Raw genomic sequence first — 19,992 nt, 5'->3', positions numbered from 1 at the left:
AGTTGGTAAGCATTAAGATTCCCTGAATGACTGAAAATTACACGCTTACACAAGCACAAAAGCCAAGGAAACAGCATATTCTGGCCACCAGTGGGTCCATATTACACTAGTTAGCCTACTGTTTCAGTCATTTCAAGAGGTGAATCTCCCAGTAAACACTTCTGGGGGTTGTTCCTATGTTTGGTAGATGTGTTCAAAGAGGAAATCTGGAATAGGAATGCTTTTTTTCTTAATACAAGTTCTCCAGAAGACTTCTTAAAAATCAACATTTGATTAGATAACATCCAGGCCCAGCATTAAATACCAAATTAATGGGAAGAATAAAAAATGGAAGGCAAATGGAGTATCTGGAAAAAACTAGGAGCGTATACTGTCTCAGCTAAGAAGGAGCTCTTACAATCAATTCCCAAGTCTTATTCAATCTGACTTTGGAAATCTGGGGATGAAGATAACCAAAGTCTGTGTCTGGAGACTGCTAGAAGAGAAAGGGTTTGTGTTTTACTAAAAATACGTAACTACAGACATCTGTTAATCACAGCCTCCTACAATAAAACCATATACTATGTGACTTTGACTTCTTCAGCTGAAGACAGTAACTCTTTTAAGGTATGCAGTAAACATTACTATTGAAAGAAATGGTCAAAATGAAAACCTCCTCTGTAAATTCAGGTCCAGTCACCTAGGAAATTCTCATGGCATCAGACATTTGTTTATGATACATGGACTGAGAAAACACATGCACAACTTAAGTACAGTGTACAAATCTTGGCAAAGGCATTAGACACAAGAATGTTGACAAACAGCCTGGTAGTTCCAGATATAAGGCTGAATTTGCTAGATCATCTATCAGAGTTGAAAGACTGCCCTTTAGAAACAGAAGTCTATGGTTTCAAGGAGATGATGGATCCTACTGTCTGAGAAAGGAGAAAATAATGTTCCATAGCTCTCTGATTCTTCCTAAGGTCACGTGACTTCTAGCTAGGATGAAGTTCTAATCACATCTCCTAACGAGCTCCTAATCTCCTATGCATCCCCTGTATGAATAAATTCTAATAACCTTTTTAAATGCACTATCACCAGGCCAGGCATTTGAAAGAGATTAATTCCAGATAGAGCCATGTCTGAATACCACACCAACTAGGAGCAAGTGTTTGCTGTGTTCTGCTGTTAGCAAGGTTACTGCCCTCTAGTTCTATCCAGCGTGACTTTACAGAATTAAAACAACTTCCAACTCACCCTAAGACTTCAGTGAGGCAGCCACTACTTATTTAAAGTATCTATTCAGTTTTCCTTCACACACCTTCCCCCTACCTTCATTTCTTTTTTTTCTAATGGAAAACAAAATAACCAGAAGTGGACCCCTTGGAATTTGTCCTAGGCAAAAGAACAAGGTCATATCTGCTCACAATAACATACTGAGATAAAGTGCACTGTGTAGAAGTGCACAAAGCAAAACACCAAAGTTCAAGGACTGAAACACAAAGGGCTGAAGTTACAAAGAACATCTAACATCTACTCTGACACCATCACAAGCCATACAAAATGTAACTGTGCAAAATAGTTTGAGGAATTTCTGAATGGTTATTCAGGAGAGCTGCAAGATTTGCTCTTGCAATTTATTGAGAAGACATACTCTCATTAAATTTGTGCCTCTTAACAGTATAAACACAATTCAGTTTTGCAGAATGACACTTGTCACTGAGATTTGCAAAAGCAAGCTAAGCGCTCCAAAGGGTAGACTTCATATGTGCTCAAGTCTCTCTCAGGATTTCCCCAAGGAACACTGATTTGTTTACAAATGGAAATATAATTAAGGACATCAAAGAGACCTACTCATTGAAGAAGTTGCCCTGAGGTGAAGAAAGCTGTAAAATCACCCTGAAAAGCATTTTTACAGGTCCTTGAATGTACTCTCACTGAAATATCTCATATGGTCCCAACACAGAGGACGAGCAGCTTATAAAGACTTTAAGGATGTGCAGAAGGTTGCATGGGCTAGATTCAACATTCAGAACTTTTAAAAAAAATTATTTTGTGTTTTAAAGGCAAAAATCCTAGAGAACTTTTCTGAGGTTTCAGTCAGTGGTTTCTTATTTATGGCAGAATGAAACACAAAATCTTTCTTCTGATCTACAGAATAAGCCTGTCATTGTTTGATTAAAATATATTCTTGTGTCCTTCTACTGTTTATATGAGTAGCAAAAAACAGATGTATTTCACTAGGAAGCCGTAAAAGCATGTTCCAGGAATACCCTCATTCCTAAGACAGAGACTGAAGTTACAAGGCTCCTCTGAAAAAGGCCAACAAAATGAAACCAAACAACCCTTCACAAAACAAGCAAACCCCACCCAAAAAAACAAACAAAAAAACCCCACCAAATAAACAATTAAAAAAAAAATCCCCAAACAAATGAACTGAAATCCACCCCCAATATAATCACCAGAAGCATGGTCCATCAGTGTTCATTAACTGCCTTCCTTTTTCGATACATTTTTACCTTTTAAAAAGCAAATGGTTTTGTTCATAGTTTTGAGTTTGCAATTACACGTAAGAGATCCTGGAAACAAAGTCATATGTGAGCCAAACACTCAAAGTTCAAATGAGAAAGAAATAAAATTTTTAAGAAGGAATTTAAGCTGTTGTAGTCTTTAAATTAAGATGGCCACATATGCTAAAATGTTGCAATATTCTTCCAGCAATTGGAGTACCATGCAAAGCTTCTAAATGAAATACTGAATCTGGTCCGAAGTAAAGCAAAGTCATAAAGCAATCTCTTTGTGACATCAAAATCTCTCAGTTTCTCTTCTGCTTGCCTGAAAATACATAGTATGTAAACAGCAAACTAACCCAAGTTGTCTTATCAGGAGGTTCTTACCTGGCAAAGCAACTGTACCGTCTTGTTCCAAAGTTTCAGGGTTTATTCTTATGGCTGTCATACTGTGATTATTCGCATCTCTATATAATAAATAACCCTGGCAAGAGCAAAAATATATACATATAAGTATGAAAATAGTCTTAAATACATCAACAAATGTTAAAAGAGAAAAAATGCAACCATTATTTTAGATATTGTTTTAAAATTCTGGAAACCTTTTTTACATCAAATTTGCTTCCTTTTGATGATCAACATTTTTTCTACTACTTAAATTCTGCATTAGAAAGTGGAAATTTGGACCCCTTCCTCCCCTTTCTACATGCTGTAGATTAGCATACTGAAGCTCATATACAACTTTTGAAGCCATGCATTTTAATTCTGCTACTTATATCTGTACACAATTGGAGTTAAAAGCCACAGCCACAGTAAAAACCAGTGTTTCTGTTCCCACTTTTCCAATCAACAAATTAATCACAGGAATCCCAGGAAGGCAATAGATAATGTTGCCCTATACAGAAGGGGAATCATTAATGAATATTAATATATGCATTAAAAACTAGATTTAACAAAAATATTAATTAACTACTTTGACTCCCACACTAAGACTATGTCTTCCATCTAAACTACTGGATAAATAAATCTCAGTGAAATGAGGAAACACAAACCCACATGAAGTAAGTAAAGAGCATTAAAGTAGATAGGAAAAATTCAATTTTAAAATAGCTAATACGATGAAGTAAGAAAAATCAATTGAATTTAAGTTAACCATGCACCTGAAGGAGATGAGATTAAGGACACATTTTATCTCTTTTATGGACACATAACTAGCAATAAGCGTGAGTTACACACCTTTGTATAAATATAGCCCCAGAACGACATTTGTCCAAACTGCAGTGCCTTTGGGTGCAGTCACTGTGTGAGTGTATACACCTGTACAAGCACTCAAAAAGCATCACATACACTTACAGCTTTGTACAGAATGTCCAAACATGTAACACTATCTAGTGAAACTACATGAATCCTGCTCCTTTCCAAACTCATAAAACAGGCTCCAGAATGAATGCATACACACACATTTGTACCTTTTGGTGATCTGCTTTTACACTACATAAAATCAGATTTCATGTATGTGTGTGTGTGTATATAGATAAACACACATGATAACTGCAATGACAGAACATGTATTTGTAATGAACAATTTCACTTCAAAAGCATGGAAAGGATGATACTGAAAATTACACTGGGACAATGAGATCACTCAGTTAGTAGTAAATATACAATAAAAAATGCGCACTAGTTAAAAAATTAAGTAAATTAATTGTTCTCTGAAATACAGTTTTGTGTATGTTTTGAGGGTTTTTTAAAATGAATAATAAGGCGTAAGAAAAAATGGTTGATATTCCAGAAACTGACTAACTCTTAAAAAACCCCAAACCATCCAAATACAGTTAACTCCACAATGGCAGTGTTAACAATTATTTCTAGTTATTGTTTACATATGCTCAATCCTCCCCCAACCAAAACAGCATTTCCTTATTTTACTGCAAATTTTCCGAAGTCAATTTATTTTCATAAACAGATATTTCAAGTATTTTTTACACGTTTGTTGCAACAGCACTTTTTTACATCCACTGATAGACAATTGAGAAACACACATCAACTGACTGGACAATTCATAAACTGATGTGCTAAACCATCATATTTCACTAAAGTCTTTACAGTGACAACACAAAGCAAGGACACGCCATTACTCCTTTCTATATGCCAGTACAATCACATATCCATCATCTTCTAATTTAGAAGCCAGTACCAAAAAAAATTGTTTTTACAATGAAAGCCAAAGGAATGTGAAAATGAGGAGGGCCACACATTTTATGTTTTAAGTATTCACCTACCTGAGCATAGCCTAACCAAGACTTTTTTTCTTTTCTGTTTTTGATGCGGGATGTAGAATTGTATATATGGCCCTGAAAAGCAAAAAACTCCCATTATTTAACAAATATCAGAGTGAAAACTCAACACACAATCATTTATCATCTAAATAATGTCTTCAACCATATTGAGAAGTGAAATTTCTAAGAAAATGCTGTCAAATTGTCATAGAAATCATCAAAAAATTTACACAAACTGTAATAGAACTGATCATTAGCAGCTATGTAAGATTCTCCATGGAAACAGGACATCACAAAAGGTAAATTAAAATATTAACTATCACTCAGCAGACAAGAAGTAGCCACATTACCCTCACTGTCCCGCTATATCCAGAGCCAATTTTGTAAAGTCCATCTTTACATAAGAGATAGAGGAAAAAACCATCACTCTGAAGTAGGCACTGGTCATCTTCATCTACAGATATTTCTTTCAATGGCCATTTGTGCATCAAGGCTGCCTTCTTTATCCCATTACTGAACCAGTCCTGGATTTGGATTTTGCCCACCAGAACTGCCTGTACACTCCGCTGAAGAGAGTTTAAAATGGTTGGCACCTAAACAGTAAAAGAAATAGTGAGTGAAAATAACAGTTTTTAAAATCTTGTATTTTTTGTTCTATTTCCAATTCAAGAGAGACATAGAAATACCTACTTATCTCAAAAACAGTGAGGGGGGAAAAAAGGTAACTGAATTAAACAACAGATCTCAGAATTCATGGGAAGTACTCATTTACATAAATTCCCAGATACAGAGAAGTTTTAGTGCAAGACCTGAATAGTCTGACAAGCATGGCTGCCATTATTGGTGAGGATTGCAGAGATTGCTTGCAACGTCCTTCCTGTCTCTCCCCAGGCAGCTACCAAACTGAAGAGGCAAGCGCAGGAAAGTGCTGTCAAGGACTGTCCTGTACTGTCATTCATTCCCGTGCTACGGACAGTTATTTCCAGAAGCAGCTGGAACAGGGATTCTGCAGATAAAACACAGCCATTACACGGACAAGTCACAAAATCATACAAAGCAACTATCAATGAAAAATTAAACTTAGAAAATACATTGTATCTTTCCTCAGCCATTGCGTTTACAGCTAATTTCAGATGGAAAAGAAAGCATCTCAAATATACCTAAAATATCCATAACTTTTCGTTCTTTTCAGCCAGAAAACATCAAGTCTGGATAATTACCATGGCCAAAGAAGAAAAGTTCAAGTCCTTCTGTCACAGTGGAACACATTAACAAGAAATGGGCCAAAAATTTGACCTGCCTGGTCAGTCTACCTCATCGAGATGATGTGTAGGTCGTGATCAAACTTGTCTACTCTTCATGACCATTATACACGTTGAACCACAACCCATTTCACAGTGACGAGAATTTCAAATCAAGGCTTGAAAGTTATTTTGATCATATACCTCTTTCCAAGCACTGTTTAGTGGCTGAACATCTGTAACAATCAAGCTGTGAACAGAAAGCCACCTCAATCTTTTTGAGAGCAGATACAAGCAATCACTAATGCAGTAATCAAAAAGTCTTCCATATAGCTTTTTAATACTCTGTGCATCAAAACAAACTAACAGCTTTCTGTAGCAAATTACTATCTTTGGAAATGGAATTCTGTTAAGTCATAAAATATGAAAAAATATATGAAGCCTAAAGATTGTTTTTAAATTATTTTTAAATGACACAGGCTACAGCCTAGACTTCTCTGCAATTCTATAAACCAGTAAAAACTATGAACCAAAGAAAGATAATGGAATTTCAACTTAAAGGATATAGTCAATCATGCTCTCAAAGGCATCAGGAGTTCAACTTTTATTTTCATTATCATTATAAACAAAATTAATTTTCATGGAAGCTTTGGGATGTCCAAAATAAAAGCCAGAATTCTGACACTCTGCTTAGCAGCTTCACATAAATTACAACATTAAATATATAAGCTACAAACCAGAGCAGGAGCAGATTGCCAGAGAAATTCACCCCAGAATTATATTCTTTCCAGTAAGAACAAGTATTTTATGCTTCAGTAAGCCAAGTGAATCACAATTTGTAAGACCGTAAGGTTTACTACGTTTCAGTGAAACCCTGCATATACATGCCTTTATGTGCCAACATTCCTGTTCTGGAAAAGATTAATGTTGAGGAAGTACTGGGAACATGCACCATAAGGAGTTTACACTCCAGAATCAAGTCAGTCAGTTGAGAACAAGCATGTTATTATCTCACAAATACTTGCTAAGAACCATTTTTTTCTGAACAACGCAGTAACAGATGTACGTTAACACAAATACAGTAACAGATGAGGTATTACCTAGGACTTCAGGAGGCTCTGACTGTAGACCTTCTGGTTGCTGACCTTGGAGCACATTAAGTAGGGCTTGTAGGCTCCTGAGACACAAGGATGGATGAGAAAATCTTGTCTCCTTTATCAATTCGAAGACTTCACACAACCCAACTTCAATGATCTAAAGAAGCAGAGATTTTTCAGAACAGCTGTCAATATAATAGTTTCCGATCATCATCAACAAAAGTATATTCAGTGAACAAGACAGTTACTCAAAAAGTTGTAATACAAAATACAGTCTTAATTCAAACAAGAATCTAAATCAAGAACTCACCTATACAACTATACCAGCAAATATTACATGTAAAGTCAGCCATTACATAAAAGAACATATCTAAGCAGAGTAGTAGTTTCCTGAAAGAATAAGGAAACTTGGTATTTTTTGCACAGTAAGAGGCAAATTGTGTCTATAAGCTCTTCTAATTTTCATCCAGTTCACACTTTGACAGCCGTCTTTTTCCTTGTTCATTAATGTGAGCCAGCAAACTAGAATGGGCTTGCAACCTGGCTTCACAACCTGAGTAACAACATGTTTGACAGCTGATACTGGCAGGTCTAGCACTTCCCCTCCACAGCCTCTGGTATTATTTTTTTATATTGTGACAAAAACAAAGATCAATTGCTTGTCACTAGAACTCTGTATGTACTCATCACAGATATGCATTAAGCCAACTAATAGAACATGTGTAAAAGCCCTGTTATAGCCATCTCTAACTTTCCCTTTCAGAATTCCTGACTATTCTGAGATTAGTCATTCTTCTCTCCACTGACTGCACCCTTGCACTTCCTTCTCCAACTCTGTATTTAATAATGATGAGGATGAAAGAAAAGAGAGGAGGGTTAGCTCATTACAAGTAAGCAACCATATCTTAAAAACTTCACTATGTGTCTTGGTCAGGAGCAGAGCCCCCACCTTTAATTAACACAGACTCACCCCTGAGTACAATCTAAGGAAAAACACTAGAATGTGAAAATAAAGAACATTGTTAATGCAACTGCCACTTATGCTTAAAAAATATCTATTCTGGCAGTCAGCTCTAAGTTCTACTGGATGCTTTGTAACTGTCTTTGCCGACACTCAATTTGATTCCTGTCTTTCAGAAATTATTTTATCATGTATTTTATTCTTTGGAGGAAAGATAAAAAAACCAAGTCAAGCCTTCAAAGCACAACAGCAATTTTCCTGCAAATTACACCTTAAATTTCACATCTGCAATGGAGTGGGGGAGAAACACAACTATCAACATAATAATGGCACGATGTTTTTTCCAGGATCCAAAACTCACCATCATCCAGAAGGCTAAAAAATAGAACACACTGAAGTACATTTTTAGAAATGCCCTTCCTGTTCAGTTACAGTGGCTTTGAGAGAAACTGAGAAGTTTATTTTGTTCTTCACAATCTTCAGAAAGCAAACCTCATCTAGGAGCTGACAGAGGCAGACAGAGAAGGTAGAGAACATAACTGTGGAAAAAAGCATTTGGTGAACTTCCACTAAAGTAGGAACCAACAAGAGATAGTTCTGCTGGCATGTTGTCACGTCTGCACAGGTTTGGGGTTGATTTTTAAATAACTGAGATCAAGAGACTGAGTAGCCTTCATAAAACAGATCTGTTCACATTAGTATCTCATGTACGCATATCTACACATACACATACTATGTATTTATCTCTCCACCCCTCTTCTCTAAACTGTCCACTGAAGGACAGAATATGAAAATAGTTCTTTTCAAGACACCTTAAGCTTGTTCTCACTGCTCTCTGAAGGGTTTTTGAGCCAAAACAAGCACTGCTGCCTCAGCTTCTGTGTCACAGCCTGACTGCTCGTACTGATGCTCTCTGTGCAGCCACTCTCCCATTCCCTTTGCAACTCCTTTGAGACTTCAGATCAAAAGTCTAAGACTGCTTAACAAAGGGTGCCCAAAATTCTAGCCTGGATGCAGACATTAGGACTCCTAACTAATTCCTAAAAGCCCTCCTATTTCTTCCTGAAGTCTTCTCTATGCTGTTGTATTTCCTTTATCTTTCCTCTCACAGCATTGTGAGCCTTATATCCAAAGCTCACATTTCTACATTTAAAATTACATACTACTCTGAATTAATTTATATTATATACATACGCAAAAAAAAGAACATTTACAAAGGTATCATTTTGCTAATGAATTTTTAAATATTTAAGTCAGTCTCTAAAGAAAGTAATTATTTGTCTTTTATTTTTGTTACAACTTGAAAATATTAATTTTTGCTTAAGCTTATTAGCAAAACGTATGCCAGTGTAGGAACAAAGAATATTTAAGTCAGTTAATTCCACCTTAATCATTTTAATCCAGTATTTGTTCCTTTTAATACAGGGCTTTTGGGGATCATTCATAACTCAGCATTAAGTTTAAAACTGGGGGGGAGGGAAGGGCAAAGGATGGGGGAAATACTTCTTCTTAACTCTGTAAATTACAAATCTTATCAACAACACTGAATCTACTCCATTTTAAGTAGAGAGAATTCATCATCACTTGCTAAGTTACTAAACAAATAAGGTGCCAAATATGTCAGACAAAGGTACGTATTTCCTGTGAATCCAAAAATATAAAGCCAGCAAAGCAAGTTACTAAACTGTTGAAACACAACCAGAACACAAGTTTTTTGTTGTGCTAGTATCTGAAGAGCAGCGGAGTGTTTCTCTGCCTCTCTTAATGTTAAAAACAACTGTTCTCAATCTTCTTATAGCCATTGTATACAACAACTTCTAATTCCAAAATACATTCTAAATAAAAGCTCTAAACAAACTGGACTTCCTCAAGTTTAAGATCTGAAATATACTTCAATAGAAGACCTGAAATCATCCTAAGCTACAAAAAAGTACAATGCTTTCAACTTATTCTCAATTAAAGAATTTTTGTAAACAAAAAACCACCAACACAGCAAGGACAAACTTTACCAGTTTAACCCCAGAGAATCTGTAGAAGCAGAAACCCTTGCCAAACTCGTTTTGATCTATCACCTCATTGTCGAATTCAGAATACATCAGTATTCTTTTTAATAACAGTTACTACCAGAAATTTGTCTTGTAAATATTGTAAATATTAGAAACTTTAGTAACTTTCTTCTTTACAGTTAACAGACTAAACCCTACACAATACTGTTCATTAGACACAAGAATCAGTCCATAATAAACTCATAGCAGAAGACAGACACAAATATCCAGTATACCAAGACATTGCCATAGTCAGTTTCTAAAAGTTTTACAGCATGAGACAGATCCAAGACGTCTTTTTCAAAAGCATGAATGCAAATCCAATTGTTACCTCCAAGTGACCTAAACAACCCTGTATTACCTAGACAGTGATGAAAAATACTGAGTTTGCATCTAGCATCTAAACATTTTTGAACCAAAAATTCTCAAATCTGATATTTTGTAGATGCTTTACTAAAAATAATAGTTTGAAAACATACAGATTCTCATCAATTTTATATTTGCTGTACTAAATGTAACAAAATCGACAAATGTCAATTTTAAGAGTTTCTTACCTACAGTTTCCCTACCATTTTTTCTAAGCCACCATCTTTTTAAAACAGTGCTACTTTTCCAAGTCTCTTTGTGATAAACTGTCCAACACAATACCAATGTTTTAGTTTCCCTATGCAAGTGTTCTGTCCATATCACTGATAAATCTCATCCTCCTTGGAAACTCTTTTAATTTCAACATCTCTCTAAAATGCCATTTCATTCTTTATAAATGCTAATAGCTACATTGCCTTTTACTTAAAATGAAGCAAATTAAGCATCTACAAGCACTTGCTGATTCATTTGATACAATCCATGAGGACCCAGATGCAGTTCACAAACAATGCTGACTTTATTTCTACTGACCACATACTACTTTGCAAACATCAATCACAAAATTTCAGTTAGCTGACTTTCTTATGTTTCTCTGCAAGTCACCACCACTACTTTCCAGAGTGCCAAGTTTGCCTTCAGATAGAAACACCTAAACGCAATCAGCTATAAAATCCTAATTTTCTAAACAACTTGAACATTCTACATAACCACAGCTGCAACCACCTTTTTAATTCAGCATTTGTATTGATTTTACAGCAAATATAAACAAGGGAAGTTAACCTAAACATGCTTTTTGGATTCAGAAGAATAACAAAACAAAGCACAATTCAGAGCATTAATAAGGTAGCAATGAACAAAACTAAACGTGCAGAAGTTACATAGTAAAAAATAAGTGAAGCAACAAATTGAAAAAAATTAAGAATAAATTGAGTAAGCCCTATACAGATTATTTTTGACTTTCCACCATTAATCCTACTATAAGAACAGAGGTAGTAAATAGTAAAAAACCCACCCTAACTGCTGAACTATAGCATCAAAATCTTAACATGCATTACAATCTGGTGTTGTCAGTGCCACTAAGGACACTAAAGTCAAAAGATGGAAGATTAAAAACTAATGGTAACAAGAATAATTGACAGTTACTGTTACTGCAATTACATGCATACCCAGCAAAACATCGTAGGAACCATTCCACTGAATGATTTCCATTATCAGAAAGACTCTTTTTGGAGGATAAAGCAAAAGAAAGTACCCTTTACCATTACGATCTGGTAGCCTCTGACAGATAAAAGAGCTGCCTTATTTGCATCATTTTTGTGTCGACTTTTGAGGCTGTATGTTTTCAAGTACCAACACTTATAAAGGTGTGCAACTTGACTGTTTACCTGACGTTTAACTGACTTCAATTTGGGCAGGTACAGTTCATCCTAATTCATCAAATCAAATGATTTTGAACTAGGGATGACAAAACCACAGCAGTTTTTTGAGCAGCTGGCTTATACTATTGCTCTGTATCCCCCCAAAAGAACATACCAGCCTTAGATGACATACAGGGCACACTAAGTGGTATCAGTTACTTGCCTTTGGAAGTTTAATAGGTGGCTCTTTGGATTCCTCTTCTTCATCACTGTCTGAATCCCCACTCTGGACACTGTTCTTTGAAGCCAAAGACACAGATGCTTCCTTCTTCTGCCACTCCAACACACAATGGCGGACATTGCAGTAAACATTAAAAGCTGAAGGATTGCTATGTAATCTGATATCTGGTATGGTTATTGTACTCTCAAGGTTTTCAGTCTGAAAAACAAGATTGGTCTAAATTTTAGTTTATTAGAAGTTTCAAGCTTTGCTAAATATAAATAATTTCAACAGTCTCAGTAATTTTGACCAACCACATTATTTCTAAACTGGAGACAACTTTCCTGTTGAAGTACCAGAAACTTCCCTGTTCAAGCAGGGAAGAAAGGAGGAAGAAATTTCAATAGATTCCTTCCAGCTTTAGTTTCTACCTCTCATAAATTGATGAGAACACTGGGACTGAAAATGAAAGCAGCTCAGGCTACAGAATGGTCCAAACCTGTGCTACAGTGAAAACAGGAGCAGAAGTCAGGATTTACCTCCTCAACGATAGTCAGTTTTGGGGTTTTTAATCATTATTGAATTTTAAAATGCACTCCTTTTTATTCTAGTTGTTAATTTCAACCTACCGGTAAATACTAAAAATTAAAGCTGTTTGCTAAATGTATACTAGAAGTTAAAAAAAAAAAAAACACTTGTTTTGCTGTTAAATGAAAACTTATGCCAAGTTTAAAAATTCCCATCAGGATGCTGCAGATAATTGTTTTGAGGATAATAATCTAATGGACTGATTATTAAATACAGAAATCAAAGCCTATGACTAAACAGGACACCATCCTGTTTTCAGAAGCTCTAAGCCACAAAGTAGGAGCTGGGAAATTGTTCCTTGGCCCACCTTGGTGCCTGCTACTGGTGTATTACTGTCAGCCTTGGCCAAGACACAAAAGAGCCTTCATGAGGCTGTCACTGGACTTGGAAAAAATGTAAGAAAAAACATTTTTTAAAATCTGCTATGTACTTCCCGAGTCTGCAACATTTAAGAAGGAAGAGGAGGTACGACTAACTTGAAAAAACAAAACTCCACAACAACAATTAATCCCCAGGCAGGGTTATTCCTTCTATTTGGTTGTGTACTACCAAAGACCACGCTGGTTTGAGCATAGGCTTTGAATACTGGATTTCAGGCATAGGGGAGGAAGCAATTCTCTGTAACACTTTGCTGTAAACAGAGGGCACAAAGACCAGGTAAGGAGAGAATGCCTAGGTTAAGAGTGCAGGACAAATTTTCTTGACCATGCAAGGCAAAATCTGGGGGCCAGACAGAGTCAGGGTTAAGACTAACCTCACAAAGTCATTTTGGTTTCTTTCTTGTATTCTTGAGGAATAGGTGGAGGCTTTTCGTCTTTTTTTTGTTTTTATTTACTGGGCACAGATATTGTGCATTGCCACATTCATCTGGCAGGAAATTATGCCGTCAAACTACAGTGATTTGAAACAGATCACTGAGAGCAGTGATGGGAAAGGGAACATTAAACTAGCAGAGGGCAAGTAAAAAAGAAATGTGAGAACCAGTGAACTGGATAATATTTTAATGGGGTGATTTATTTTTCTACAATATGGTTGCCACAATTTTCTACATCAAAAAAGTTTTTCTCTGCACATACATTTTTATTAACACCAGAAATAATACAAGACTCCAAGCTAGACCTTTTAACACCATATGTCACAAAACATAACAAAAAATTCAAAATTACTTCAAAATATTTATTCGTTTACATACTCCCTTTGACTATAATATTATTCTAACTGTACTGGTATATATTTGGCTATCCTTCCAGTATTACTACAGTTACTGCAAGCTAGAACATCAAGAAGAAATGTTTTACCATACAACCTATTTTACCAAACACGGTGTGTAAATTTTTCTTACCTCCATCAGTGTTAGCAGTAAGCACAAAAATATAAAGATAATGAAGGAGGAAAAAAAAAAAGCTGGAAAGAGTTCTCTACATGCATACTCAAGTTTGGCAGTTTTTTTTCTTTAGCTCCACAAAACTTCTGCCATTAGGGGTTGAATGACAGCAAAGTTTAGTCCTTGCTCAACATTACTATCTTTGAAATAGTAAAGCTCCTGTTAAAAATCCCAAAATATTCATCACTGCAAGAACTCAAGGTACAACCTCATACTTTGTTCCAGTGTCAAATTGTATCAAAATAAATTTGGACTGACACAACTGATAATGAGCTCCTACATACTTTGAAGTTTATTTGGCACCAGAAAACTAAACAGTCACGACATGTAAGTCTTCTGTATATCAAGTATCCATGACATATTACCCCAAGAATTTTTGCAGCTCCTGTTAAGGCAAACATAGTATAAGCTTTCAGCTTTAAAGCTAGCTCAGTTTAACTGCACAGGTTAAATTCTTTACTAAACTTAGTTTACTAAAGTGTTTTACTGACAGTTACAGGAAGAGAAAAATATCTGGAGCCTCCGAAATATCTCTATCTGAAGTTCACTTATCTAGTTAATATCACATACTGTAATTGCAACTTCTGGGAACAGTTTCCATCCCAATTCTTTCTTTGTCAGTTCAGCTAAGTCTGAAGATCCAGAAGAGCCTAAGCTCTGTAGCTCACATAGCCTCACTTGAAATAGACAGGCCAAATTGTTAAAACAGCACAGATAATTTTAGACATTACAGTGCTAGATAAAAATCAATGTATGTTTTCTTGCCTATTAATAACAAGCTGACTGATTTTCAGAAATAAACTCGTTCTCCATATTTTACAACTCTTAATCAGTAAGCACTTTAATCATTCTGCGTTCAGTGTTTTGCTTTTCTACAACATTGCATGAACAATACTTACATAGACTGATCTCCTACCCAGATTTCAGTACAACACAACATTCTCCAGAAACTTCATCATATGGCAAAAAACACTGACAATTTATTTGTGATGGATTTGCTCAAATCTAAGGGGCTTTAACTATAATATTATAGTTGCTAGGTCTCTAAAACAAATATCTGTTCCAAAGTGGATGTATATAAATAAGCAGGTCGTATAAACATCACTTTCTTAAATTTCCTTTACAAAGCAGAAAGCTGGAGCTGACAAAAAACAACCACCAAAAAAAAAGTAAAACTTTCTGTCCCTCTAATGCAATTGCTCATTCAGTGTGCAGCTTTTTTTTTCTTCTTCTCTTTAACAATGGTAGAGAAAAGTATTCAACACAGACATGAGAAGTTTCAATATGAAATAAATATTTTTCCTTTCCAGATAACAGATTCTGAACTTTACTGAGGTCAGATACACTGAACAAGTTAGAAAACTGTGGTTTTAAGTTCATCCCACCATCACCTGGAAGTTTACTTTTCTGCAGCTAATGAGAACTTTCTATACAATCAGAAAAACTTCCTGATAGTATGAGATTCATGATACTACCTGTACAATCTTGCTGCTGACTCACAGATTTTGAGGTAGAATAGATCACTAAGAAAATCTAACTAATACCTATACCTAGAGAATGCCACTTACTAATTCTTTTATCAAATTAATAAAGTATTTTAACTTACAATTCTCTTACTGATACTACATTTCATGTTGGCACAATATACTTCTATATTGTCAAGAAAAACAGTAGAACATTAAACCAAAATGTTGATCAACTTCTAAGAACTCAGCAAAGCAATTTATTAATTTTGCACAGATCTAGAATTATTAATAATCCAAATGGACTGCTCTTGAGCTATAGGATACATTATTTCAAGAAACAAACAATGCCCTATAGCTTGTTTTCGTGGTGCTAAAAGCATCAAGATACACATGACATTTGTGAATAAAGTGAAGAAGATCACTTTCTGCACTGCTGAATGTCCTTTCCTTAATGGCTGCTGGAATATTGCAACCCAAAGCGTTCATTAAGAATGATTACAAACTGAGTTTCCAGGGTGTCCAAATAGAAGATGAGATGCTATAGTTCTATACTAGCTTTTCTCCCAAAGCATCCAGTTTCTTGAAATATGAAACTGCTACTGCTTTCAACAAGAAGAGAGCTTACAGACTGGAAAACAGAATTATGCTTTTTGATTTAGTAGTTTTCATATGAGGTGTAGAAGTGGGACTTGCTAAATCTTCATCTTTGTTCTTTCACTTGGTAACATCAAAAATTGAATGCATACCTTCTTAAATCATGATACGTGGTGAAATCATACATCGAAAACCAAATATCCAGCACTGGTGAACACATTTTAATACATGAAGGTAAGATTTTATTTCTTGGATGTTTTTATTTTCCAGAAGATAGGACACTAACTTATGAGAGAGAAAACAAAGTGCAGATGCCCAGACCCTGATGCGTAGCTTGTCCTTGTAAACATACAGTCTCTGCTAAATGGAAGAATGAATTATGTAGGAGAAGGTAAACAGCACAGGTTTGGTTCAAAAGATAAGAGCAACTTACTCCTAATTGCTCTTCTCAGTTAGCCTTTTGTAATGATCCAGTACATTCAAGGAAAGGAGTGTGAAAACTAAAACCCTCTGGTGTCCTTTACACTTGTCTCACACACAAAGAAATTATTTTCTCTAAAGACAAAACCCATGCATAGTTAATTTTGTGACCTATTTGTTTTCTTCCTCTTGAATCAGATGACTGAGGTAATGGTTTATTCTTAAATATGATGGAAATAGATTATAATCAGGAGGGAAAAATTAATCTGTTGTTAAAGACAGGTCAGGTTATAATAACTACCTGATCTAATCCATGTGTAACAGAGGAGAAGCTCACCAAATTCTTTGGACAGTTAAAAGATGTCTTAGAAAGGGATGCCCTCTTGAGGTTGAAAGACCAAATAATACAAAAGCCATTGAAAACACTGCCAAATTATTTGAAAAGCTACATCTGTTTTTAATGAGAATATTCATCCCAGTCTATCTGTTGGATACATCTAATTGTTAGCTTACAATAAATTTGTCTGCTACATGAACCTCCCTCTCCAAGTTTTATTCCATCCATTTGTATAAAGCTAAAAAAGTTGTATTTTAAAACTTCTGCATAAACTAAACAGATGGATGCCAATCATTTCAAGTATAATCTGTGTTTGGTGGAATTTAGTGGACAATTTTTCAGTATTCTTCAAATAACATTATGAAAACAGAAGATAGTGAACTGTGGTTTTCTGTCTAGTCTCTCTCAAATCCAAGTGTCCTAAGCAGCACTTGCATGAGTTAACAGTAGCAAGGAAAAAAATCCAGGGTGTCTAAAGGAGTGGGACAGGATTAGCAGCAGTATTCAGAGAGTTGAGAAAAGTCACAGCACCTTAAAATTTTCTGGTGGTAGTTTTTGCCAAAAGAAAAAAAAAGGGGGAGGAAGGCAGGGACTGGAATCCAAGGTGCTACACCCATGTCTAATAATCAGATACTTGTTTTCTATGAAAAGTCACTTATGTCAGCAGTGAATTTCTAAAGCCAAAACATGCCACACCACATGGAAAACTTTCATACCTCCATTTAAAAAAATAGATACTAAACCACAAACCCAAAAATTGGTGATAGTTTAAATACCAGTGATCATAGCATGACCCAGCTTAGAAACAGAAATAAGCTTCAAACTACTGGGCTGTGTGGAACACCAATTAGTTCTATACCTAATATTCTCTTAACATTAAATGCTTAAATGGTGGAAATAATCTTCCAGTTCACTAATCACATTTCTTTTAAAATTCTCTGCTCTTCCATTACTCAATCGTTTTTAGTAAGCACAGGACATAAATAAATTTTTGGGTTCTTTCAACTTACTCTTAATGTAAGGCCCTTCCTGCCTTTCTTAAGAGAAAGCTCCCTTCCCTGTTCAGACTAAAAAACTGTTTCTTCAAAAAATAAAGAGATGCACATAAACTCTAGTGCTCCTAACGTCAATAGTGAAAGACTTTTCAATCTGCTCTATTTTAAGACTTCCAAATGGACGCTCACATTTTCCTGACAATAGACACATCCATTTTCAGACATTCCAGTGCAAAAATGACATGACGACTGTGCTGATTCTGCCACAGAAAGCACTGGGAGATGCACTGAAAAGTTAATTGAAAAAAACCAAAACAAAAACCTTTCACAACAAACCAACAACAAACCAACAACAAACAAACCCAAAAAACAAAACCACACAACTTTGTCAGTTAATGAAGCTTCATAACCTGAAGATATGAAGCTGGATTTATCTTTCCCTTTTCAGCTACATTTTTCACGAAATACAGTTTTCTGTCATTATGCAGGAATATGCCAGAGTTCCTTTCTGCACCTGAGTCACTCAGAATGAAGACCAACGTTCTGCTGGTCAGCCCTGGCCTGCCTCAGAGCCTGTCTAGAATAATGGAATTGGTGAAAGACATGCAAAAAACCGTTATGCCTTCCAAAGATAAAAATCTCAATACTTCAAGTAGAAATTGTCTTAAACCCAAGAAAAATCTTGAGAACAACCCTTGATAGGGATGGAAATGAGGTGATGATCAGTTAGTGCCAAATCTATAACTACTGACAAGAACTAGCCTTTGGTATATGTTCACACTACTTGGCTAAAGGATCCTGCCACTCCATTTATCCAATGCAACTGAATCTAAGAACCACAGCTGACTGTTAAGCTTGTGAACAGTCATTCTGTATTTAGCTTTCAACTTGGCAGTTCAACTAGGACCCCTCGACCCAGATAGACAAGGTATGCCTTTATATAGTAACAATAACCAAAGCTGGAGAGTTATTTTAAAAAGCACAAGTTTCTGTCACCACACAGAACACATAGACTAACTACATTCTGCGAAATTTCTTCAAATTTCTAACTTGGTTTTCTTTGTTGACAGTGGGTCTGATAAAGTCATGAAGAGGACATGGCTAAAACTTCTAATATCATAGCAATTGAAGAAAGGTCCTGAGAAATTCAGTTTGGACCACAAATATTTCCCTACATAGTGCTGAGAACAGAAATGAAGATAAGTCCTTTCTATACCATAGTCTGAAGCTGCACTACTCGAGATAAGCAGAATAATCTGGTAAGTCTCCAAAAAGTCAATACCAAATGAACAGATACAGGGTTTGCTTCACCCTCCCAAAGTCATCTGTCTTGAGATACAGTAACTACATGAGGTTTGGCAAATAGGGATAAGATGGCCAAGTTGTTCTACAGTGAATTTGTATTATAAGGACATTCAACTGACTAGAAAGTGTTTTCACTGCATATTTCAGTGGTTCTGTCCTTCAGAACCATTCCAGAAATGAGCTCTTTCTTTACTAACTATGAGGAAGAAGCCCTAATGCCGGCAGCAAGCCTTCATGAAAATCCCTCCAAGACTTGAGCTTAAATAGAGAAATAAAGGCTCTCTAATAGAGAAAGAATGCAGCAAACCAGTATTCTAAAACAGTGTTGCTTCTGTACAAATGTATTCTCTCTAAAGAGTAAGCATGTAAACATTTTTATCAAGTTCACTGTACGGTTCCCATGCATTTAAAGTAATGAAGGCAGGGGTTACATGGGGAGAAAACATTAACAGAAACACTTAGGTATCATCTATTACATTTTCTGTTTTGGAGGAATTTTCAGAAGGTAACTTTGGAGGAGTCCTTGGAATGCTCCCTTTCTCCTTTAGCCGATACAGCCAAATCTTTGCAACAGTAGTCTCTAACTGTTTGCTAGCCACAGATCTCAAAATTTACCTCTAAGACCAATACGTTTAGCTACACTTATGGTTTAGGAACTGGAGAACTAAAACTGCTGCTCATATTATTTCCTGTTGAACATCAGCAGCAAAAACAGTTGAATAAGATTAAGACTGGTATCAAAGTCATGTAGAACACAGTAACCAGACAATTGGTCTACTATTAATTCCTCTAAAATTGTTAGTCACACTTAAGTTTTCTTGCATTCCTCTCAATTGACATTACTGTC

General features: G+C 35.7%; 1 protein-coding gene across 1 annotated transcript in view; it reads right to left on the bottom strand.

Annotated features, from left to right (window-relative positions):
* LOC146444634 (E3 ubiquitin-protein ligase MYCBP2) overlaps positions 1–19,992 on the bottom strand; it is a 99,466-nt gene that overhangs the window by 56,099 nt on the left and 23,375 nt on the right. Inside the window, exons 3-8 of the mRNA XM_085049525.1 lie at positions 12,060–12,275; positions 7,110–7,263; positions 5,578–5,774; positions 5,119–5,361; positions 4,772–4,843; positions 2,877–2,973 (exon numbers count right to left, since the gene is read on the bottom strand). Coding sequence (XP_084905651.1) covers positions 2,877–2,973; positions 4,772–4,843; positions 5,119–5,361; positions 5,578–5,774; positions 7,110–7,263; positions 12,060–12,275 — 979 coding nt within the window. The remainder of the gene's footprint in view (positions 1–2,876; positions 2,974–4,771; positions 4,844–5,118; positions 5,362–5,577; positions 5,775–7,109; positions 7,264–12,059; positions 12,276–19,992) is intronic.

This window comes from Lichenostomus cassidix, chromosome 1 (assembly GCF_008360975.1).
Source record: "Lichenostomus cassidix isolate B80296 chromosome 1, HeHo_3.0, whole genome shotgun sequence".
Taxonomy (NCBI): Eukaryota; Metazoa; Chordata; class Aves; order Passeriformes; family Meliphagidae; genus Lichenostomus; species Lichenostomus cassidix.
Note: the sequence above shows the minus strand (reverse complement) of the source record. Positions and strands in the feature narration are given on the sequence as shown.